At 41.2% G+C, this 25,977-nt stretch overlaps 1 protein-coding gene across 1 annotated transcript in view; it reads left to right on the top strand.

Annotated features, from left to right (window-relative positions):
* The window catches only part of LOC311122007 (uncharacterized protein), a gene marked incomplete at its 3' end in the record, with an annotated part of 81,061 nt that overhangs the window by 39,640 nt on the left and 15,444 nt on the right, over nt 1-25,977 (top strand). Inside the window, exons 28-35 of the mRNA XM_084196438.1 lie at nt 6,632-6,693; nt 6,787-6,879; nt 17,945-18,304; nt 18,489-18,713; nt 18,858-19,041; nt 20,580-20,634; nt 20,718-20,912; nt 23,697-23,760. Coding sequence (XP_084052564.1) covers nt 6,632-6,693; nt 6,787-6,879; nt 17,945-18,304; nt 18,489-18,713; nt 18,858-19,041; nt 20,580-20,634; nt 20,718-20,912; nt 23,697-23,760 — 1,238 coding nt within the window. The remainder of the gene's footprint in view (nt 1-6,631; nt 6,694-6,786; nt 6,880-17,944; nt 18,305-18,488; nt 18,714-18,857; nt 19,042-20,579; nt 20,635-20,717; nt 20,913-23,696; nt 23,761-25,977) is intronic.

The following is a 25,977-nucleotide window of genomic DNA, read 5'->3' as shown; positions in this document are numbered from 1 at the left end:
TTAATCACCAAAACACAACATGCTATCTTTTCAATTTAGTCGTTTTAACTACCAGTTAATCCAATAGCAAACAATGCAAGATACGTGTTTAAAATCGCCCTTAGAAGTGCTGAAAGTAATATGCTACTGTACTGGAAATTACACTGTTTTCACATTAGGCAATACACTTACATTACCCAACAAAATGGACAGAAGATCTATAATTTCCATAATATCTATCCAATGTGCAATCAAAGGTGATCAATGAAGACATCTTCTACACATCATTCATGCCCAAAAAAAAAAAATCAGATATAATTGCAACATAGGTGTGTGAACTGTCTGTAATCCAAAGGCGGGCGATTATTATTATTATTATTATTATTATTATTATTATTATTATTATTATTATTATTATTATTGTTATTATTTATTTTTTATTGGGGGTAGATCAGCTTAATATTGCAGATAGATTGTAACTTCCATCAATGTAATTGTCTGCATCACTTCCAATCCCCCATGTTTTTTATATATATACTCCCCTTTATTACTTTTAAACCCCACCATCCTTTCCCTACTTGGGGTAAATTAGTGAACAACAATGCTTAGGCCTCTACTTCCAGCTCATACTTACTATCTACATTTTATGGACACAGTCAATTTTACAATAATTCTATTTTATTTGTTTTTGCTCCTGAACTTCTTCTACTCTCAACCTCTCCGATCATTTTCATGATGTCCATCCGGTTTGCTTCTATATGCCATATCTTTCTAACTGTGCTCTTTCCCAAAAGCTCCCAACATACAACCTATATACTTATTATGGACACAGTATGCTTACATTATTAGTTATCTTGTTATTATGTGTTGTTATTTGTTATTAGTCCCATCCTTCAACTCCATTCAACACCTTCCATCTATCTCTTAACACCATCCATATAGGATTTCTATTTGCCATATATATTTCAACTGTACTGTGATGTTTTACAAAAGTTCTGAACCTTTCTATTCTCATTGCTTCTACAGATTGTGAATTAAAAAATAAACATTTTTGCTAAAAGTATTATTATATTATTGATCGATTGACTATGACTTTTCAGATCACCCAGTAATGCTATCTGCATGGTTAGCTCCAAGTAAATATTGCAATCCTTTAGCCATTCCTGGACCTGTGTCCTAAAACAAGCTACAAATGGACAGAACCAAAACAAATGATCTAATGATTCTGTCTCTTCACAGCAAAATATGCAGAGCTGGGAAGATTGTATATCCTATATAAATAACATTCTATTGGTAGCAATAATTTTATATAATAATTTAAATTGAAAGATTCAAATTTTTGAATCCGGTGTTGTTTTGCGTGTCAGTTCATAAACACTATGCCATGGGATCGGTACGTCAAAAATCTCTTCCCAACTATTTTGCAATCTATATGGGACGGCTGTCAATCCTTTGGTCCTTAAATGAAACTGATATACTTTTTTATTTATCACAGTTTTCCTTAACCAATTATGTTCTTTAATGCAAGGCCGACAGACAAGTTCCTTACTTTCTCCCCCTTCCACTTTCTTCTTCTATTTTTGCGGTAAGGCTGCAATTATTTCGTTGTAATTTTGGGTAGAGCAGACATTTCCATATGTTTTTGTTAGCTGCATGTGTGACATAACTCCACCAGTCCTACCGATGATATCATTTATGAAGATTATACCTTTTTTAAATATTTTGTCAAAAAATAAAGTTTTTTTGTCAATTAGTATATTTGAATTTAACCACAATTTTTGTTGCATTATTTGTTCTGTCCTTTCTGGAGAATTAAATTGAAATTGCAACCAACTTTCTATGGCTTGTTTTAGAAATAGTGATATTTGGGAGATGATTTCCTTTTCAAATAACTGAAAATGAGTGGTTGTAATCTGAATAAAGGGAAAAAGGCCATTCTTGAACATTGGGTGAGACAATCTTACTAATTTTCTTGAGAACCAGTTCGGATTTAAGTATAACTTTTGTATGACTGAAGCTTTTAGTGATAGGTCTAATGCTTTAATATTTAATAATTTCTGTCCTCCGAATTCATATTCATTATATAAATAGGCCCTTTTAATTTTGTCTGACTTGCCGTTCCTCCTATAATTTAAAAAACTGTTCGCTAGGCGTAGGCAAGACCATAAGCAAATAGGTAAACTGGAATAATACTAAAGAGTTAATCAGGGTGATTTTTCCACAAATTGACAGGTATTTACCTTTCCATGGTAGCAAGATCTTATCTATTTATGCTAACTTTCTATTAAAATGTATTGAAGTGAGATCATTTATTTCCTTTGGGATATGTATTCCGAGTATATCCACATCACCATCAGACCATTTTATTGGTAAACTACATGGTAATGTAAAAATTGTATTTTTTAGTGATCCAATACATAATATAGTACATTTGTCATGATTTGGATGTAATCCAGAGAGATTAGAAAATGTATCTAGATCCTCTATGAGGCTGTGGAGGGATTCTAGTTGTGGATTTCAAAGAAAACATGAATCATCAGCGTACAATGACACCTTTGTTTTTAAGCCCACGATTTCTAATCCTCTGACATTATTATTGGATCTGATTTTAATAGCTAACATCTCGATGGCCACAATAAATAGATATGCCGATAGTGGACAACCTTGTTTCACTCCTCTTGACAGTTTAAAACTTTCTGAGAAATAGCCATTATTTACTATTTTACACCTAGGGTTACTATACATGATTTTGACCCATTTTATAAGAGATTCTCCAAAATTGAAATGCTCCAGGCATTTATATATAAACCCCAGTCGTACTTTATCAAATGCCTTTTTGAAGTCTGCTATGAATAGCAGGCCTGGTTTCCCATATTTTCCATAGTGTTCTATTGTTTCCAATACTTGCCTTTTATCTCCAATGTATCTTCCATGTAAAAAACCTGTCTGATTAGAATGAATAATATCCGACAATACATTTTTAATTCTAAGCGCTATACATTTGCTAGAATCTTTGCATCACAACACTGAAGTGTAAGGGGCCTCCAATTTTTTAAATGGACTGGATCTTTATATTTTCCACTTTCCATCCTGTTTCAGTAATGATGAGATCAGACCTTCTTCTTGAGTGTCAAATAATCTACCATTTACATAGGAGTGATTAAAACATGCTAATAACGGTCCTCTTACTATATCAAAAAAGGTTTGGTATACCTCGACTGGTATGACATCCAACCCTGGAGTTTTCCAGGACTTAAAGTCTTTAATTGCATCCAGAAGTTCCTCCTCTGTAATTTCACCTTCACATGAGTCTTTCTGTATGGCTGTTAATTTTACAATAGAAAAAAAATCTCTACAATTAGCTTCAGTTAGAGGAGATGCCACCCACACAAAAAAAAGGAGATGGAGGTGACTGAAAAGAAAACATATGCTTAAAGTACTTTGTTTCCTTCTTCAAAATATCGTTTGGTGAATCATGGGTGACTCCGTCAATTGTAACCAGTTTCATTAAATAATTTTTGGTAGCATTCCTATGTTGAAGATTAAAAAATAAATGTGTGCATTTTTCCCCATATTCCATCCAGTTTGCTTTATTTTTATAGTATATTACACTTGATCTTTCTTGAATAAGTTTCTCCATTTGTTTTTGTTTTTCCTCTAATTTATTCTGAGCCTCTATGTTACAGTTTTTATTGCCATCTATTTGTTCTGTTAGACTTTCTATTTCCTTTGTTAGTATAAACTCTTTTGACCTAAATTGCTTTTGTTTTCGAGATGAGTACTGAATTGCATGGCCTCTAAAGGCACATTTAAAGGTGTCCCATACAATAAGGGGATTTGCTGTACCTATGTGATTTCGGAAAAAGTCAGTTATAAATTCCTTTGTTCTAATTATGAATGAATTATCATCCAATAGGCTTTGATTAAATTTCCAATATCCTCGCCCACGTGGAAATTCATTAAGAGTAATGTATATGCCAATTATACGATGTTCCGACCGCATTCTGTCCCCTATCATCACTTTTTAAACTTTTGGTGCCAACGAGAATGAGATAAGAAAGAAGTCAAGATGACTAGCTTGATTGAGTCTCCGCCATGTATATCTCACTAGATCAGGATATTTAAGCATCCATATACAGAGGGGGAAAAAAAGTATTTAGTCAGCCACCAATTGTGCAAGTTCTCCCACTTAAAAAGATGAGAGAGGCCTGTAATTTTCATCATAGGTACACGTCAACTATGACAGACAAAATGAGGAAAAAAAATCCAGAAAATCACATTGTAGGATTTTTAATGAATTTATTTGCTAATTATGGTGGAAAATAAGTATTTGGTCAATAACAAAAGTTTCTCAATACTTTGTTATATACCCTTTGGCAATGACACAGGTCTAACGTTTTCTGTAAGTCTTCACAAGGTTTTCACACACTGTTGCTGTTATTTTGGCCCATTCCTCCATGCAGATCTCCTCTAGAGCAGTGATGTTTTGGGGCTGTCGCTGGGCAACACGGACTTTCAACTCCCTCCAAAGATTTTCTATGGGGTTGAGATCTGGATACTGGCTAGGCCACTCCAGGACCTTGAAATGTACATGGCCCCATTCATTCTTTCCTTTACACGGATCAGTCGTCCTGGTCCCTTTGCAGAAAAACAGCCCCAAAGCATGATATTTCCACCCCCATGCTTCAAAGTAGGTATGGTGTTCTTTGGATGCAACTCAGCATTCTTTGTCCTCCAAACACGACGAGTTGAGTTTTTACCAAAAAGTTATATTTTGGTTTCATCTGACCATATGACATTCTCCCAATCCTCTTCTGGATCATCCAAATGCACTCTAGCAAACTTCAGACGGGCCTGGACATGTACTGGCTTAAGCAGGGGGACACGTCTGGCACTGCAGGATTTGAGTCCCTGGCGGCATAGTGTGTTACTGATGGTAGGCTTTGTTACTTTGGTCCCAGCTCTCTGCAGGTCATTCACTAGGTGAGGTGTGTGGTTCTGGGATTTTTGCTCACCGTTCTTGTGATCATTTTGACCCCACGGGTGAGATCTTGCGTGGAGCCCCAGATTGAGGGAGATTATCAGTGGTCTTGTATGTCTTCCATTTCCTAATAATTGCTCCCACAGTTGATTTCTTCAAACCAAGCTGCTTACTTATTGCAGATTCAGTCTTCCCAGCCTGGTGCAGGTCTACAATTTTGTTTCTGGTGTCCTTTGACAGCTCTTTGGTCTTGGCCATAGTGGAGTTTGGAGTGTGACTGTTTGAGGTTGTGGACAGGTGTCTTTTATACTGATAACAAGTTCAAACAGGTGCCATTAATACAGGTAACGAGTGGAGGACAGAGGAGCCTCTTAAAGAAGAAGTTACAGGTCTGTGAGAGCCAGAAATCTTGCTTGTTTGTAGGTGACCAAATACTTATTTTCCACCATAATTTGCAAATAAATTCATTAAGAATCCTACAATGTGATTTTCTGGAGAAAAAAAAATCACAATTTGTCTGTCATAGTTGACGTGTACCTATGATGAAAATTACAGGCCTCTCTCATCTTTTTAAGTGGGAGAACTTGCTCAATTGGTGGCTGACTAAATACTTTTTCCCCCACTGTATACTATGTTAAAAAATTTATATCCCTCATCTACACAAAATGTAAAGCTCTCTCTCACTACCCCTGCTCATAGACCCCCGTCGGCTCTGGGATATGCAACCAATTTCCCCTCTCACTCACTTAACGCTGCACCTTTTCAAACACAAAAATGCACTCCACATGGTTGACTGCGGAAGAAATGGGCCGGTCGTGCAATTGCACCCGCATCCACACCTGCCGCAAGGGGGAAAGGACGCCAGAGAAAACACAGGACCAACCACAACAACCATCCGCCAAAACAACCGCCCGCCAAAAAAGCCATGTTCTAATTATTTGTATTTAAAGATGTATTATTCTGCTTGTTATCTTTTCTTGTTATATTGTTTTATCCTTTTATAAAATACTATACTTACTATAAATGTTCTTTAATATTACAATCCCTATCATTGCTAGTATTGGGTGCTCCATTATTCGACTCCTCTATTACAACTTTTAGAATTGCCATGGAGTAGTCTTTGTGTCTCTGAACATTTGGTTGTCGATATGCAGTTTATCCACCACGAGTGCAACACGTTTCCCTTTTAATCTGTTTTCCTTGAAGATTGGATACAGAACTTTGCGCCTTTCTGCAATCTCCCTCGGGAACTGATCATTCATGCCTATTTTCGTGCCAGCAAGTCTTTTCCCTAGGCTTTTAACCATTGCTTTATCCTTAAAAAATGCAAATTTGGCAACGAGCTCGGGGCCGCATAACTACAGGTGAATGTGAGTCCTGCCTAGGGATGCAACATTTTGGTAACTTTCCCAAAATTCCCAGAACTCCTAGTTGGAGGATTAATTCCTTCTGATTCCGGGAATATTCTGAAAAAAATGATAATTCGGTGAAAGTTACCAGAATTTTGCAAGCCTGTTATGGGCACAGTGAAAATGCAGCAATGCGTGACATGGATTAATATGTTAATGGTTTTTACATTGTTACAATAGGAATAATCTGTGTAGGGAAGTTCGTGATTCAGGGTTTTAATTCAGGGTGATTTAGGGTTTTAATTATGTTGTTTTACTCCAGGTGTTCAGAGTGGATTAAGGATCCAACCAACATCATAAAGAGACAGCAGCATTTACTGTTCTGTGAGTCCATATGCTTTCTGCAGGACAACCCCACCTAAATCTGGTACAAGAACGGACAACGTTTAACCAACCGACATGAATACCTGGTCCTAGACCCAGTCAGCAGTGAGGATTCAGGCAGATACTCCTGTGCTGTAGAAGGCCATGAAGATCGCCGCTCTCCTGAAGAGACTCTCACTGTCAGATGTCAGTATGTGTGATATAATTCTAGAACTATATGTTCAGCGTAAGCACACCTAATCTTCATCTATTTATTGATAATCACACAGGTCAACAACAGTAAAGAATCATTAACAATGTTACACACTTATCATATCACATGTCATAGAATTAGTAGGACTATATATGCTAGCTAGCCGTTCTTCAAACAAGGTCAACACAGTGGCCATTGCTAGCTAGCCAACAGACACGGACACGAATTATCTGCTTAGTGTGTTAACACACTATTGGTGGTTTGTTGTGACCAAGTGTTGGCGCTAAACTGTGTGTTTTTGGATGCAAGTGTTGGTGCTAAACTGTGTGTTTTTGGATGCTAGCATGCTAGTTAGCTATGGTGTCATAGTTAGCTAGCTGAATAAAGTGGGTTGAGTCTATTCCTTTAAACATTGAACCGCTGTGGTTCACAACAATTCTGATTTCTAAAGGTGGAAGTTGGTAGAGTTTTTGTTCGGGTGGTTCAGTGAAACAATTATAGTTGTTAGAAGTAGAAGTTTTTGGTGAGGGAGGCCCTGCTCTCTACTGTCCCAGATGTTTAGTTCATTTCATTCCGATCTCCTCTGCATTATTGTAGCCATTTGCTACAGCCTGTCAACTATGCCTCTGCCTATCCCTGTTCTCTCCTCTCTGCACAGGCTAAACAAACGCCCCACACCGCGTGGCTGCTGCCTCTCTAACCTGGTGGTCCCTGCACGCACCCCACACCTGGAGTTCCAGGTCTCAGGCAGCCTCTGGAACTGCCGTTCTGCTGCCAACAAAGCTGACTTCATCCCAGCCTATGCTAATCTCCAGTCCCTCGACTTCCTGGCGCTGACGGAAACATGGATTACCACTGAAAACACTGCTACTCCTACTGCTCTCTCCTCGTCTGACCATGTGTTCTCGCATACCCCGAGAGCATCTGGTCAGAGGGGTGGTGGCACAGGAATCCTCATCTCTCCCAAGTGGACATTCTCAATTTTTCCCCTAACCCATCTGTCTATCTCCTCATTTGAATTCCATGCTGTCACAGTCACTAGCCCATTTAAGCTTAATATCCTTGTCATCTATCGCCCTCCAGGTTCCCTTGGATAGTTCATCAATGAGCTTGACGCCTTGATAAGTTCCTTTCCTGAGGATGGCTCACCCCTCACAGTTTTGGGGGATTTCAACCTCCCTATGTCCACATTTGACTAATTTCTCTCTGCCTCCTTCTTTCCACTTCTCTCCTCTTTTGACCTCACCCTCTCACCGTCCCCCCCTACTCACAAGGCAGGCAATACGCTTGACCTCATCTTTACTAGATGCTGCTCTTCTACTAATCTCACTGCAACTCCCCTCCATGTCTCCGACCACTACTTTGTTTCCTTTTCTCTCTCGCTCTCCTCCCACACTACTCACTCTGCCCCTACACAGATGGTAATGCGCCGCCGCAACCTTCGCTCTCTCTCTCCCACTACTCTCTCCTCTTCCATCCTATCATCTCTTCCCTCTGCTCAATCCTTCTCCCTCCAATCTCCTGATTCTGCCTCCTCAACCCTCCTCTCCTCCCTTTCTGCATCCTTTGACTCTCTGTGTCCCCTATCCTCCCGGCCGGCTCGGTCCTCCCCTCCAGCTCCGTGGCTTGATGACTCATTGCGAGCTCATAGAACAGAGCTCCGGGCAGCGGAGCGGAAATGGAAGAAAACTAAACTCCCTGCCGACCTGGCATCTTTTCACTCCCTCCTCTCTACATTTTCTTCATCTGTTTCTGCTGCTAAGGCCACTTTCTACCACTCTAAATTCCAAGCATCTGCCTCTAACCCTAGGAAGCTCTTTGCCACATTTTCCACCCTCCTGAATCCTCCCCCCCCCCGCCCCCCCCTCCTCTCTCTCTGTGGATGACTTCGTCAACCACTTTGAAAAGAAGGTTGACGACATTCGATCCTCGTTTGTTAAGTCTAATGACACTGCTGGTCCTACTCACACTGCCCTACCCTATGCTTTGACTTCTTTCTCCCCTCTCTCTCCAGATAAAATCCTGCGACTTGTGACTGCAGGCCGCCCAACAACCTGCCCGCTTGACCCCATCCCCTCCTCTCTTCTCCAGACCATCTCCGGTGACCTTCTCCCCTACCTCACCTCGCTGATCAACTCATCCTTGACCGCTGGCCATGTCCCTTCCGTCTTCAAGAGAGCAAGAGTTGCTCCCCTTCTCAAGAAACCAACACTCGATCCCACTGATGTCAACAACTACAGACCAGTATCCCTTCTTTCTTTTCTTTCCAAAACTATTGAGCGTGCCGTCTTTAGCCAACTCTCTTGCTATCTCTCTCAGAATGACCTTCTTGATCCAAACCAGTCAGGTTTCAGGACTGGTCATTCAACTGAGACTGCTCTTCTCTGTGTCACGGAGGCTCTCCGCACTGCTAAAGTTAACTCTCTCTCCTCTGCTCTTGTCCTTCTAGACCTGTCTGCTGCCTTTGATACTGTGAACCATCAGATCCTCCTCTCCACCCTCTCCGAGCTGGGCATCTCCGGCGCGGCTCACTCCTGGATTGCGTCCTACCTGACCGGTCGCTCCTACCAAGTGGCGTGGCGAGAAGCTGTCTCCGCACCACGTGCTCTCACCACTGGTGTCCCCCAGGGCTCAGTTCTAGGCCCTCTCCTTTTCTCCCTATACACCAAGTCACTTGGCTCTGTCATATCCTCACATGGCCTCTCCTATCATTGCTACGCTGACGATACACAACTAATCTTCTCCTTTCCCCCTTCTGATAACCAGGTGGCGAATCGCATCTCTGCATGTCTGGCAGACATATCAGTATGGATGACGGATCACCACCTCAAGCTGAACCCTGGCAAGACGGAGCTGCTCTTCCTCCCGGGGAAGGACTGCCCGTTCCATGATCTCGCCATCACGGTTGACAACTCCGCTGTGTCCTCCTCCCAGAGTGCGAAGAGCCTAGGCGTGACCCTGGACAAACCCCTGTCGTTCTCCGCCAACATCAAGGCGGTGACCTGCTCCTGCAGGTTCATGCTCTACAACATTCGGAGAGTACGACCCTGCCTTACACAGGAAGCGGCACAGGTCCTAATCCAGGCACTTGTCATCTCCCGTCTGGACTACTGCAACTCGCTGTTGGCTGGCCTCCCTGCCTGTGCCATTAAACCCCTACAACTCATCCAGAATGCCGCAGCCCGTCTGGTGTTCAACCTTCCCAAGTTCTCTCACGTCACCCCCCTCCTCCGCACACTCCACTGGCTTCCAGTTGAAGCTCGCATCCGCTACAAGACCATGGTGCTTGCCTATGGAGCAGTGAGGGGAACGGCACCTCTGTACCTTCGGGCTCTGATCAGTCCCTACACCCAAACGAGGGCATTGCGTTCATCCACCTCTGGCCTGCTGGCTCCCCTTCCTCTGCGGAAGCATAGTTCCCGCTCAGCCCAGTCAAAACTGTTCGCTGCTCTGGCACCCCAATGGTGGAACAAGCTCCCTCACGACGCCAGGACAGCGGAGTCACTCACCACCTTCCGGAGACATTTGAAACCCCACCTCTTTAAGGAATACCTGGGATAGGATAAAGTAATCCTTCTACCCACCCCCCCCCCCCCCCCCCCCCCCCCCCCCCAAAAAAAATTATAAAGTGGTTATCCCACTGGCTATAGGGTGAACGCACCAATTGGTGAGTCGCTCTGGATAAGAGCGTCTGCTAAATGACGTAAATGTGCCCTTGAGCAAGGCACTTAACCCTAATTGCTCCTGTAAGTCGCTCTGGATAAGAGCGTCTGCTAAATGACTAAAATGTAAATGTAAATATATGTTTTCATTTTCTTCTTCCCTGGTTTACACTATGTCATATCTCCATCTCTGTATTCAACACACACTGGCCTGTGTCCAGCTCTCCAGACTCCAGGGTTTCCCTGGGTTCCGGTGGTGGGGGTGGGGGCTGTCCTGACTGATGGAGCTCTTCTAGTCACCATCTACTGCACACTGAAGGAGGTCAGCATTTCCGAGCCAGGTTTACATGTGAAATATATCAACTTCCACTAGTGGTCACTAGAGATTAGAACTCACTCGGTCCCTCTTTACAGAGAGTAACAGGAGGAAGTGAATACACAGCAGACACACAGGTGATTATATAATTAAAAATTCCACCTCCACACCTAGTGACATTAATTTACTGTGCCACTGTAGTCTATTTTCATCTTGACACAGCTCTCTCTCTCTCTCTCTCTCTCTCTCTCTCTCTCTCTCTCTCTCTCTCTCTCTCTCTCTCTCTCTCTCTCTCTCTCTCTCACCACAGTGTCCATCCTGACCCTAACGGTGACTCGTACACAACTCTGAAAATGAGAACCAAGGGCCCTGACTATGATACACTGGCAGTAAGTATGTATTAATGTATGAGTTTATTTTGTATTTGGGTGTGTGTGAGAGTGTGTGTGAGGGAGGGAGAGAGAGAGAGGGAGGGAGGCAGGGAGAGACAGTTGTGAAGTGCTCATACTGTGTTACCTGTGTCTCTGTCTCTCTCAAAGTGTGAGGGACTCGCCCAGTGACACATTCACAGCTCTTCAGAGAGACGCTCAGCCCTCCGTGTATCAGACCATCCATGGGTGAAAACCACCACAGACACTGGACTGAAGAGAACCACCACAGTAACTGGACTGAAGAGAACCACCATAGAAACTGGACTGAAGAGAACCACCACAGAACCTAGATTGAAGAGAACCACCACAGAACCTGTAGTGAATAGAACCACCATAGAACCAGGACAGAAGAGAATCACCACAGAACCTGGACTGAAGAGAACCACAACAGAACCTGGACTGAAGAGAACCACCACCAAACCAAAGCTAGGCCTTACACCTCTATTCTCTTGCTAACAAATTGCTATCATATCTAGAAGGTTCCCCCAAATTACAAAATGACACATTGGTTTTCTTACCCTGTTAGCAGTCTATGGACATGGTATGACAGCAATCCATACTTTGGTTTAGTTTCCCCTGGCACTGTTTCCCCTTGCTAACGTTTTAGTATTTGTGGCACAAATCCCATTCAAGTCATGCAACCGATGTTAGCCTTTTTCGTGCATCATGTCGAAATCATCCAAAAGTAAAAAATGCATTGTGAAGATCAACAGTCATATATAGATGATTTAAACATGATGTGCGAATGTTAATATGTGAAATTTTAATATCGGTCCCATGACTTGAATGGGATTTTTGCTACAAATGCTATAATGTTATGTAAATGTGGGAGTGTTTGACATTGCAGCCGACTTTATAGGTGAGTCGAGATCTACAAATCACCTTGCATGATAAATAACTACTCAATATTATTTATAGATCAGTCAGTCAGTCACAATTTACCCATGATACATCACAGTTTTGATGCTCTCGAACACTGTCTATTTGACTGAGGAAGGAAGCCCTCTCTGCATCAGCTTCTTGGTCCCTGACATAGAATCGGATAGAGGGTACATCTTTGGATCTTTGTCATATTGGCTTCTGTAACAGAATGGGAAGCGCCATTGAGGGCTATCTACATTTTAAAGTTGTTAACGTCTTCTACTTCAACTTCAATGACTTTAATGACAGTCAGTAAACCAACTGAAAGGGTGCTATTCAATGGCTGCTAAAACAGGTTTTGAAGCAAGTGCGCCCTCAATTAAACTCTATGGTCACTGACTATTTCAAGGTTGTGACAACCACAGACCTCAAACATCAAACTCAGTGTATATTTACTTAGGCTGACAGTAAGTTAACTTACAACACGTCTCCCCTTCACTCTGTAAGTATGCTTGACAATATCTTAAAATATTTATCTTTTATAATTTGTTTGTAACCATGAACTCCTGTATCCTGTTATGGGCATGGCGATGCTATTGGAATGTATGTTTTGTTTTTCTGTTATGTACAGTATACTCTGTAGATGTACTTTTGTATATTAATCTGATACAGCATTGTACATGTGGTTTTACACATAATACTTTTGCATGCTTTTTTAAGGGCTCTGAGATCAATGGATTGTTGTGGAAACATTTTAGAACATGGCCTAAAGTAAGAGTGAGAGTAATAGTGATTGGGTGGATGCTTCGTAAGAGCTTTGGGAGTAATATTAACCCTGAGACAGAGTTGTGTTTAGGAGTAGTATTAACATGAGACACAGTGATGGTGGGTTGTGTTTAGGAGTAGTATTAACATGAGACACAGTGATGGTGGGTTGTGTTTAGGAGTAGTATTAACATGAGAAACAGTGATGGTGGGTTGTGTTTAGGAGTAGTATTAACATGAGAAACAGTGATGGTGGGTTGTGTTTAGGAGTAGTATTAACATGAGAAACAGTGATGGTGGGTTGTGTTTAGGAGTAGTATTAACATGAGGCAGAGTGATGGTGGGTTGTGATTAGGAGTAGTATTAACATGAGGCACAGTGACAGTGGATTGTGGTTAGGAGTAGTATTAACATGAGACACAGTGATGGTGGGTTGTGTTTAGGAGTAGTATTAACATGAGACACAGTTCATCCACCTCTGGCCTGCTGGCTCCCCTTCCTCTGCGGAAGCATAGTTCCCACTCAGCCCAGTCAAAACTGTTCGCTGCTCTGGCACCCCAATGGTGGAACAATCTCCCTCACGACGCCAGGACAGCGGAGTCACTCACCACCTTCCGGAGACATTTGAAACCCCACCTCTTTAAGGAATACCTGGGATAGGATAAAGTAATCCTTCTACCCCCCCCCCCCCCCAAAATTGTAAAGTGGTTATCCCACTGGCTATAGGGTGAATGCACCAATTTGTGAGTCGCTCTGGATAAGAGCGTCTGCTAAATGACGTAAATGTGCCCTTGAGCAAGGCACTTAACCCTAATTGCTCCTGTAAGTCGCTCTGGATAAGAGCGTCTGCTAAATGACTAAAATGTAAATGTAAATGTAATGTAAATGTGATGGTGGGTTGTGTTAGGAGTAGTATTAACATGAGACACAGTGACAGTGGGTTGTGGTTAGGAGTAGTATTAACATGAGACACAGTGATGGTGGGTTGTGTTTAGGAGTAGTATTAACATGAGACACAGTGATGGTGGGTTGTGTTTAGGAGTAGTATTAACATGAGACACAGTGACGGTGGGTTGTGTTTAGGAGTAGTATTAATATGAGGCACAGTGATGGTGGGTTGTGTTTAGGAGTAGTATTAACATGAGACACAGTGACGATGGGTTGTGTTTAGGAGTAGTATTAACATGAGGCACAGTGACAGTGGGTTGTGGTTAGGAGTAGTATTAACATGAGACACAGTGATGGTGGGTTGTGTTTAGGAGTAGTATTAACATGAGACACAGTGATGGTGGGTTGTGGTTAGGAGTAGTATTAACATGAGACACAGTGATGGTGGGTTGTGTTTAGGAGTAGTATTAACATGAGACACAGTGATGGTGGGTTGTGGTTAGGAGTAGTATTAACATGAGACACAGTGATGGTGGGTTGTGTTTAGGAGTAGTATTAACAAGAGACACATTGACGGTGGGTTGTGGTTAGGAGTAGTATTAACATGAGGCACAGTGATGGTGGGTTGTGGTTAGGAGTAGTATTAACATGAGACACAGTGATGGTAGGTTGTGTTTAGGAGTAGTATTAACATGAGGCACAGTGATGGTGGGTTGTGGTGAGGAGTAGTATTAACATGAGACACAGTGATGGTGGGTTGTGGTTAGGAGTAGTATTAACATGAGACACAGTGATGGTGGGTTGTGGTGAGGAGTAGTATTAACATGAGACACAGTGATGGTGGGTTGTGTTTAGGAGTAGTATTAACATGAGACACAGTGATGGTGGGTTATGTTTAGGAGTAGTATTAACAAACTAAATAAAATTGTATTGGTCACATACACATATTTAGCAGATGTTATTGAGGGTGTAGCGAAATGCTAGTGTTCCTAGCTACAACAGTGCAGTAGTATCTAATAATTCACAACAATACACACAAATCTAAAAGTAAAGGAATATAAATATTAGGTCTGAGTGGCATTGACTAAAATACAGTAGAATACAGTATATACAGATGAAATGAGTAAAACAGTATGTAAACATTATTAAAGTGACCAGTGTTCCATTATTGAAGTGGCCAGTGATTCCAAGTCTATGTACATAGGGCAGCAGCCTCTAAGGTGCAGGGTTGAGTAGCCGGGTGGTAGGCGGCTAGTGATGGCTATTTAACAGTCTGATGGCCTTGAGATAGAAGCTGTTTTTCAGTCTCTCGGTCCAAGCTTTGATACACCTGTACTAACCTCGCCTTCTAGATGATAGCGGGATGAACAGGCCGTGGCTCGGGTGGTTGCTGTCCTGGATGATGTATTTGGCCTTCATGTGACATCGGGTGCTGTAGGTGTCCTGGAGGGCAGGCAGTGTGCCCCTGGTGATGCGTTGGGCAGACCTCACCACCCTCTGGAGAGCCCTGCGGTTGCGGGTGGTGCAGTTGCTGTACCAGGCGGTGAAACAGCCTGACAGGATGCTCTCAATTGTACATCTGTAAAAGTTTGTGAGGGTCTTAGGGGCCAAGACGAATTTCTTCAGCCTCCTGAGGTTGAAGAGGCGCTGTTGCGCCTTCTTCACCACACTGTCTGTGTGGGTGGACCATTTCAGATTGTCAGTGATGTGTACGCTGAGGAACTTTAAGATTTTCACCTTCTCAACTGCTGTCCCATCGATGTGAATAGGGGCGTGCTCTCTCTGTTGTCTCCTGAAGTCCACAATCAGCTCCTTCGTTTTGTTGACGTTGAGGGAGAGGTTATTTTCCTGGCACCACTCTGCCAGGGCCCTCACCTCCCAAACATCAGTGTTTGTGTCCTTCAATGTGACTTTATCAAGTAGCCAGTGTTGTGTTTCACCATTCTATCTGATTCATTTCCAGTTTGTTATGTTGTTATTAGCCCAACATTATAGAGGACATTATTATTAGGAGGCTGCAGTAATGTTGAGATGCCAGTAGGGGGAGCTCTAGTCTACAACACTAGAACCGTCAGTAGCACTTTGATGAAGCTAATGAGGAGTGTAAATTGAATGGGTTTGTAGAATAGAATGAATGACATCATGGAACTGACCAAATGTAAATTGAACTTTGACCTGTTCCATATAGAACTCAGTGGGGCAACGCAACACATTATAAGATATTAGAAACATTCCATATAGAATAGTCAACATATTGGTAACATGGTTCTGTATTAAAGAAAAGTGGAAATGGGGACATATTTTGTCAATTTTAGAAATGTGGGGCCCACTCTAATACAGTAACCTCCCTTCTCTGACATGCTGTTCTGGTCGTCATGCATGTTAATGTTTTAAAGAGGAAGGAAAGGACAGTTCTGTATCAGCTACTTGTGTTCTGACTACTTTTAATATGTATCAACCACAGAACTTAAACTTACTAGCAGTCTCCACACTACCAGTAAGTTGACTCTCTGTACAGGACCTCTCTCCTTCACTTCACTCTGTAAGTATTGACAATATCTTGAAATATAGTTTTGTGTTATTTATTTTTAGCCACAAGTCATGTACTTGAGGGTAATGTATCATTTTACTTCTTGTTATGTTTTGATCTGTGTTTTGGTTGTTACATTAGGGACAGTATTCATAAAGTGTCTCAGTGTAGGAGTGTGGATCTACATAGGGATGAGATGATTAACCAGGGTAAAAAAGACAAGCAAACAAACATTTGAATCTCTGCTCAGTGTGTGTGCGTGTATGGACCCGTGTGTTTGTGTGAATGACACAGTGGATTTAGCTGAGGGCCCCTTAGGACCAGACTGATAGGGAGTAGGGTTGACATCTATACTGTGTAGGATGTGTTTTAACTTTTCTACATCCATAACAACCAGCTCTCTAGACTTTGATACAGACTCCATGGTTCTTATGGGCCTTCCCTGTGTGTGTGTGTGTGTGTGTGTGTGTGTGTGTGTGTGTGTGTGTGTGTGTGTGTGTGTGTGTGTGTGCGTGCGTGCGTGCGTGCGTGCGTGCGTGCGTGCGTGCGTGCGTGCGTGCGTGCGTGCGTGCGTGCGTGCGTGCGTGCGTGCGTGCGTGCGTGCGTGCGTGCGTGCGTGCGTGCGTGCGTGCGTGCGTGTGTGTGTGTCTGTGTGTGTCTGTGTGTGTCTGTGAGTGCGTATTTGTGTGTGTCAGTCACTTGCTGTTTAGCCTCACAGCTTGGGGATAGGAGCTATCATTGAACCTGGTGGTCAGTCTTTAGGCTGCTGTACAGCTTGATGGACCGTAGAGGATTGAATATTTATCCTCCTATATTTGGGGTTCTGAGAATAAAACAGCTTCAGAACAATCAATGTAGAAATATGTGTTTACAAAACTACAGATCTGTTCAATGTGATTGTTGTTGTTGTTGTTGTTTATAATGACCATGATGATGTTGATGATGGTGATGATTTTGATGATGATGATGATGATGACTTTATTTTATCCATTAGGAAATTATTTTTTGCATCATACAGCATGTAATCTTAAATAGACAGATGTAGACAGACATGCAACACCTCACACACATTACATACATAGTGCAATAGACTTACAGACAGACAGTATTCACATAGACAACCATATAGCACAATACAACACAACACAATATGAGCCTGGTTCATTTTCAGTAATGAGGCCCTGTACCCCATTTACAGTTTATACTTCAATGTATCAGGTGTAGTTATTCACCAGCTATAGAGTTGTTGTTTATGTTTCTAAGACTGCAGGGTGGGAGATGCAACAATGGCCTTGAGAACAGCAGGAAGTGTGTTGGTGGTCTTTCTCTGGTCTGTAGCAGGTATGGTCTCATTCTTATCTTTTAGTTGCTCTGTTTAACAATCTACAGACATTTCTAAAAGGATAAGAATCACAATGTTATTCAGGTGTGTTCTGTTAGGAGTCTCCACTTCACTTCACTTACTGAGTGATGGTTATCTGTGGTTTCCATTCACACTCAACTCAGCAACTACGGCAACAAAGTGTGGGCAAACGCTACTGTTAGTGTGAGCCAAAAGACCTTGGCTTACTGCTGATACCATTGTGTTGTGTGACTGTGTTTCAGTGGTACTGGGTCAGGATGGCTGGAGTGTGACTTACACCCCTCAGAGTATCTGTACCTTGAAGGGGTCATCAGTGGAGCTGTCCTGCTCTTACACATATCCCAGAGGTTATCCCAGTCGGTATAATGTCATAAAAACCTTCTGGTTCACCAAAGTTTATCCTGTGGAGGGTCCTGTGAGTCTGAGTGATGACCCAGTATACAAAGGTCGTGTGACGTACCGTAGTGATAAGAGGAATGGCCACACCCTGAAAATCACAGACCTGAGAGAGAGTGACTCAGCTACGTACAAGTTCAGATTAATAACAGATCAGACCAGAGGGAGATATAGTGGCTATCCTGGAGTCACTCTGTCTGTCACAGGTACAGTTACATGCTTTATACTGCTAGTCTGTTTAATTAATATCTACTGTACATTTAGGTCTAGAAATTAGATTTGTATATATTACATGTATTTAAGAATTAAATGTGTTTGAGAATGTCTTGAATCATGTGATTAAACTAGAGAACAGGTGATCCAGGGTTTTAATGTCGTAATCTACTCCAGCTCTGCAGGTGAAGGTGACTCCTCCAAGTTGGCAAAATTGGGTGACACTGACCTGTAGCAACACCTGTCCTCTGACTGACAACCCCAAACCCATCTACATCTGGTACAAGAATGGACACAAAGTAAAGGAGGACTCTTCCAGCTCGTACTCAGACTACTTTAGTGATGCAGACAGTTACTCCTGTACAGTAAAAGACCATGAGGGTCTCAGCTCTCCTGCAGTGTGTGAGTCCAGTACAATAGTACAGTATTCTACTCAGCAAGTTTTTTTTTTTTACTAATTGTCTATATTACTTTAAATTATTATGATTATAATTATTATGAAAGTATTGTGACATTACCACTTTGGGACATTCATCTTTCTATCAGATAAACCAAAGAACACCTCAGTGTCAGTCAGTCCCTCTGGTGAAATAGTGGAGGGCAGTTCAGTGACTCTGACCTGCAGCAGTGATGCCAACCCACCTGTGCAGAGTTATACCTGGTGGTACAAGAAGAATGGAGGTGGCTATCCGAGGATGACAGGACCACATCATGTCTTCAATCAAATCCAGTCATCTGACACTGGAGAGTACTACTGTGAGGCACAGAATGAGATGGGGAAAGACAGGTCTACGACCATCAACATGGATGTGAAGTGTGAGTAAAGTACAGCTCAGTGTTTGAATGTTAAGGTAGCAAAACAATAGTAATGAAATGAACTAGTCCTAAAGTATACGATCTGCAAATGTGTATTTGTTAACATTTTGTGTAAATTAGAGTTTTAGATAGTTCTCTGACTTAACAGATAATTATTTTTTTTCATTTGTAAATATACTACTGTCATAAATATACTACTGTCCTAACCCTCTGACAAATTCTCCTTTACCAGATGGCCCAAAAATCACCTCAGTGTCAGTCAGTCCCTCTGGTGAAATAGTGGAGGGCAGTTCAGTGACTCTGACCTGCAGCAGTGACGCCAACCCACCTGTGGAAAAATACACCTGGTACAAGAAAAATTGAGCTTCACTGACAGGATCTGAAAAGACATACAATTTCACAGCCATCAGCTCTGAGGACAGTGGAGAATACTACTGTGAGGCTGAGAATAAATATGGACGTCTCAACTCTTCTTCTGTGTCTGTGGACGTTCAGTGTTAGTACACCTAACCTCATCTTTTGATCAGAGGATCACATTTAAATTAATATTTAAATCACAAGTCCAAGTTTCATGATGTTACTCATGTAAAAAACTATTTAAAACACTGTTGTTACATATTGTTCACCAGATGGCCCAAAGAACACCTCAGTGTCAGTCAGTCCCTCTGGTGAAATAGTGGAGGGCAGTTCAGTGACTCTGACCTGCAGCAGTGATGCCAACCCACCTGTGGACAAATACACCTGGTACTTTCAAAATAAGACTTTTCTAAATGGATTTGGACAGATCTACAACATAAGTAATTTCAAGTCTAAGGACAATGGACATTACCACTGTGAGGCCTGGAATGGAAGAGGGTCTAGGAACTCTACAGTTCTGATGATAACTTTACCAGGTGAATTTTCACCTTCAATATTTCAGTACAAAATTACATTTCAAGCTAATATTAATAATTATACTTTGGCTTATCATACTTTGTTTTATAATAATAATATGCCATTTAGCAGACGCTTTTATCCAAAGCGACTTACAGTCATGCGTGCATAAATTTTTTTTGTGTGTGTATGGGTGGTCCCGGGGATCGAACCCACTACCTTAGCGTTACAAGCGCCGTGCTCTACCAGCTGAGCTACATATATAATTATATATACGTTGAGATGAGATCACTTAAGAAATATTGTATTATTGTCCTGTACTACGATTATTTTCAGTTTATAACATGCAGTACTCGTATCATCCATATTTTAATTTAGGGAAACAAACATCAGTTATGACCGCAGCTGTAGGAATCATAGTTGTTGTTCTGGTTCTCATCCTCTGTCTCTCTGGCTTCATGTGGTTCAGGTGAGTGATCTTTTAAAGATTATTTCACTCTAACACTTTTTTATGGACTCTTTGTTAATTGATTAATTCATTCATTCAATAATAAATTAATTCATTAATGTGCAAACCAGGAAGAAGGCCTCCAAATCCACCTCTGACACAAGAGACACATCAGAGAATGTACAGGTGAGTCTGTTAGAAACAGATTATTTGTATTGCTTTGTGGAACATTTCTACTCCTCATGTTGTCTGTCCTCTCACCCCATCAGGGAGACTCTAGTCCAGTGTATGACAACGTCTCAAGCATGGCCATGACCCCTACTGCAGTACAGACAGCGGCCACCGTAGACCAGGATGATGTTCACTACGCCAGCGTCCACTTCTCTCGCTCCAAAAACCAGGAAGTGCCTCTGTACTCCACCGTCCAACTGCCTCAAACCCCAGAAACAGGACGAGGATGTCCAGTACGCTGCTGTGAAATTCAATCGCCCTAGTGCTGCCACACCGTGAGCAAATTCTGCCATTAAAATAACATGGAGCCAATACTAGAACATTGTGAATACACCACATTAAAGGAGAAGTTTGCTTTTTTACAACCAAATTTATATTTCTGATGTAAATGGCATGTTATAGAAGGGTCTAGACACCTTTTTTTGCGATTTCACTTGTTTTTGAGAAACATAACGTTACAGATAATGTTCTGAATGACACAATTTCATATGTACAAAATTTAAAGACGTGCATCACTACAGACTACTTAGAGCTTTCTCGTTTCTAAAAGGATGTTTTGGGTGTTTTTGGAGCCGACTTACTGCACACGGGGATGAGGAAGGGAATCCCTGGTTGGGGATAGTTTCACAAAAACAAGAGAAATGAAGAAAAACACTAGTGCCACTAGTGATGGCATTTCCTTAAACTACGAATCCAACAATGGACATCTCAAGACAATTACTATGTCTATAATGAGAGAGTTGTGGTTTTGAGGATCTGTTCTATCTATGTTCCAAATGGAACCTTATTCCCTATTTAGTGCACTACTTTTGACTAGAGACATCAAGGCCTTGGTCAAAGTAATGCACTATAAAGAGTATAAGATGGGGGTTTTTGGGACACAGATTCTGTTTCATTTATGTTTCTCTCTCCACAGACCAGCAGCAGCACAAGCAGCTGAGGAGGACTCCTCTGTTCTCTACAGTACAGTCAACTACCCAGAACCAAGAAGACCTGAAAACAAGTCTGACAAAACCCCTGTATATCTGGACCTGTATAGTCCAACTAAGTGATATAATAATATATAATAATATATGCCATTTAGAAACATTTTCATCCAAAGCGACTTATTATGCGTGGAGACATGTTTCATGCCGGTGGCCCCATTGGGAATTGAACCCATGCACCATGCTCTACCAACTGAGCCACACAGGACTGCTGTATTCAAACTTAGTTGGAGTGCTGATCTAGGGTCAATTGTGCCTTTTAGACAATGATGAATAAGAGGGGGAACTTTGTAAATAATGTTTGTGTTAAATATTTTTCAATTCCATTTTTTAAGTAACATAGAACAAAGATATACGTTACAGCAGACACAGAATCTGAACACAAAGACTTTGACAATACCTTTGCTTTGTATTTCTGAAGTAGCCTCGATGTCCAGTTAGATTTTATATGAAGGCTAAGAACATAATTGTTTTAAAATGTCTTCTTGATGTTTGCTCTCAGGAACAATACATTTATTCTATTATATTCTATTACGTTATACAGTACTGTAAGATGATACATAATATACCTTTGCTTGATATTTTCATATACATTTTTTATTGCTTTTATGACAAAGTTATAAAGTAATATTTTGCCTCAGTGTCCTGATGCAACAACTTGATGCAACGTTTCTTATCGCTTTTATAAAAATACAAAATATTGGAAACTATTAAGTGTGGATTGTGTTTAATAAACTTGTAAGATTAAACTTAATTGTCATTGTTTTTACCTTGTTATAACAGTATCTTCAGTGGAGAGAAAATGGAAAGCTTTCAAAATCACACCTCTTGTACTGTACAGTACATATAGTAACTACAAATAATACATTTCCATTGGTTTGTAGAGCAATAGTGGTTTATTCACCTTCATCATCATCATCATGTCTGTACAAAATATACACAGACACTTTCAGAAGGAGCAATGTCCAGCACCTAGACACACAACCAGTTACATGAAATATTATGTATTGTCATTTTTAAAACACACATCATGCAGACACAATATGGAATCACATGGATATTTGGAGTGTTGAAGGTAGTTCTATCAAAGATGGAACATTCCGGAATGTTCGATGATTGATAATAATACATCTCACAGTTAACAAGTTCAGACCAAACAGTGAGATTATTGCTTGATTTAAAGCCTTTTGTCCTTAGAAGAATAACAGTCCACCATTATGTCCAACTAGCAGTTAGAGAATAGATTACATCATTGTATGGCGAGAATGTGATGTCATATAGAATGAGTGCTCTGGTCTCTAACGTGCTGTGGCTCTTGACCTCCTAACTGGTACCACACGGCAAGCGGTACCGGAGCACCAAGTCTAGGTCCAAAAGGCTTCTACCCCCAAGTCATAAAACTCCTGAACAGCTAATCATGGCTACCCAGACTATTTGTATTGCCCCCCCCACCCCATCCTTTTACGCTGCTGCTACTCTGTTTATTATTTATGCATAGTCACTTTAACTCTACCCACATGTACATATTAACTCAATTACCTCAACTAACCGGTGCCCCCGCACATTGACTCTGTACTGGTACCCCCTGTATATAGCCTCCCTACTGTTATTTTATTTTACTGCTGCTCTTTAATTATTGGCTATTTTCCAATTTTTTACTTATCTATTTTTTACTTAACACTTTTTTTATTTTTTATTTTCTTAAAAACTGCATTGTTGGTTAAGGGCTTGTAAGTAAGCATTTCACTGTAAGGTATACCTGTTGTATGTGGCAAATACAATTTGATTTGATTTGATTTGGTGTCTGACCTTCCCAGGTCGGTATCTCTCTTTGGGGACAGAGAGGGGCTAGGGGTGGATGGGAGAGTGGAGATCCCATGGAGAGATACCTTTTATCCCCCTGACAGCCCCACTGAGTCTGTTTTTCGGATAGAGTTAGGGGTGGGGGCGGGGGCAATGGGGGTCAATATGGGCATCCCTTCTGTTAGGCCACATCCACATGATGTGTCACTAAATGATGTTGTCGAACAGATGCATGGACTGCATGATGTTCTCATCCTGGACGGGACGCAGGAAGGGACAAAAAGCACAACGAGTAAGAAGCAGTTGGAGAAAAGGTTTAAACAGTAGAATAGCAGAAGCAGGTTCTTAAAGTAACTGTCCAGTGAAAATCTCACTATTAAAAGTTAATATTCTGTTAACTCATACCAAAATAATGTTGTTGACTTGTCGTATACTCATATTTGTGGCTGAAGAATAAATTGGAGAAAAAAACACTTCAAAAACCCCACCTCAGGAATATGCTTAAATATGACTTTGTCAAGTAGCCAGTGTTGTGTTCCACCATTCTACCTGATGTATTTCCAGTTTGTTATGTTGTTATTAGCCCAACATTATTGAGGACGTTAATATTTTTCAGTACCGGTACTATACACAATATTAGGAAGCTGCAGTAATGTTGAGATGCAGTAGGGGGAGCTCTAGTCTAGAACACTGGAACCTTCAGTAGTACTTTGATGCAGCTGATGAGGAGTGATGGGAATGGGTCACATTTTGCCTCTTGTAAAACATGTAGGCCCACTCCTCAAATAAAGAAATGCAACTACAGTATGCTGACTTTAGCACATTTTCTATTTAGATACAGTAACATCCCTTATGTGACATGCTGTTCACACATATTGTTTTTGGTTGTATGTTTTTAGCCATAAATCACATGGTACGACTTCCTGTATCTTTTTACTTTTTGCTTTATTTTGAACTGTGTTTTGGTTTTTACATCAGGGCCTGTATTCATAAAGTGTCTCAGACGGTCCATATAATTATGATCTAAAAGGAAAAACTGATCCCAGATCAGTATTCCTACTCTGAGACACTTTTTGAATGCGGACCGTGGACTGAGGTTTCATGTGTTTAGTTCCGTTCAGTTTATTCATTTGCATGTTAAAAAATGTATCAGTAGAGTAGAGTATGACAGTAATACCAAGATGCATTTCTGCCGAAAGGTCCCGGATCTTAATTCAATAGGGTCATGTTCACGGTCAAACTATAACAGGGTCAAGTATAACTGTGTGTGTGTGTCCGTGTGTGGTGTGTTTGTGTGTGTGTGTGTGTGTGCGTGTGTGGTGTGTTTGTGTGTGTGTGTGTGTGTAAATGTAGTTTTACATATTAATCTGATTGTGAGATATACAGTCACGACCAAAATTATTGGCACCCTTGATAAAGATGAGCAAAAAATACTGTATAAAATAAATATTACAAATACTGAGCTATATTGTGTGCTACAAAAGGGATGTACATTGTACATGTGGTTTCACATAAAGACTTGTGCATTCTATTTTAAGAGCTCTGAGAGCAATAGATTGTTGTGGAAACATTTAGAACATGGCCTAAAATAAGAGTGAGAGTAAGAGTAATAGTGATTGGGTGGATGCTTCGTAAGATCTTTAGGAGTAATATTAACCCTGAGACACAGTGACAGTTGGCTGTGTTTAGGAGTAGTATTAACAAATAAAATCAAATACAATTGTATTGGTCACATACACATGTTCAGCAGATGTTATTGCGGGTGTAGTGAAATGCTTGTGTTCCTACTACTACAGACATGTTGTACTACTACAGACCTCAGTGTGTGTGCTTGAATGCGACTTTGTCAAGTAGTAGCCAGTGTTGTGTTTCACCATTCTATCTAATGTATTTCCAGTTTGTTATGTTGTTATTAGCCCACCATTATTGAGGACATTATTATTAGGAGGCTGCAGTAATGTTGAGATGCAGTAGGGGGAGCTCTAGTCTACAACACTAGAACCTTCAGTAGCACTTTGATGCAGCTGATGAGGAGTGTTAATTGCAAGGGCGCAACTTTGGTTTTAGAAGTGGGCGGGACATATATATTTTAAACACTCCAAACAGCCTATCCGACCGCTTGGAGGCGTCCGCATGATCCTAAAGCACACCGTTGCCTCGTTTTGTATCACATTCCAATATTAAAACTGGGGGGGACAGAAATGCAATTTCAGAACGTGGGAGGGACATGTCCACCCCATCCCCAGTAAAACTTGTGCCGCTGGTAAATTGAATGGGTTTGTAGAATAGAATGAATGACATCATGGAACTGACTAAATGTAAATTGAACTTTGACCTGTTCCATGTATAATTCAGAAGGGCAAGGCAACACATTCTAAGATACTATAAACATTCCAAATAGTAGGCTATAGTAAACACATTGTTTACATGATTCTGTATATAGTCAATAGAATACATTGGAAATGGGCCATACATTGGCCATTTATAAAAAGTAAGCCCACTCTGCAAA

The sequence above is a fragment of the Coregonus lavaretus genome (assembly GCF_964263955.1).
Source record: "Coregonus lavaretus genome assembly, contig: HAP1_SCAFFOLD_419, whole genome shotgun sequence".
Classification (NCBI taxonomy): domain Eukaryota; kingdom Metazoa; phylum Chordata; class Actinopteri; order Salmoniformes; family Salmonidae; genus Coregonus; species Coregonus lavaretus.
Note: the sequence above shows the minus strand (reverse complement) of the source record. Positions and strands in the feature narration are given on the sequence as shown.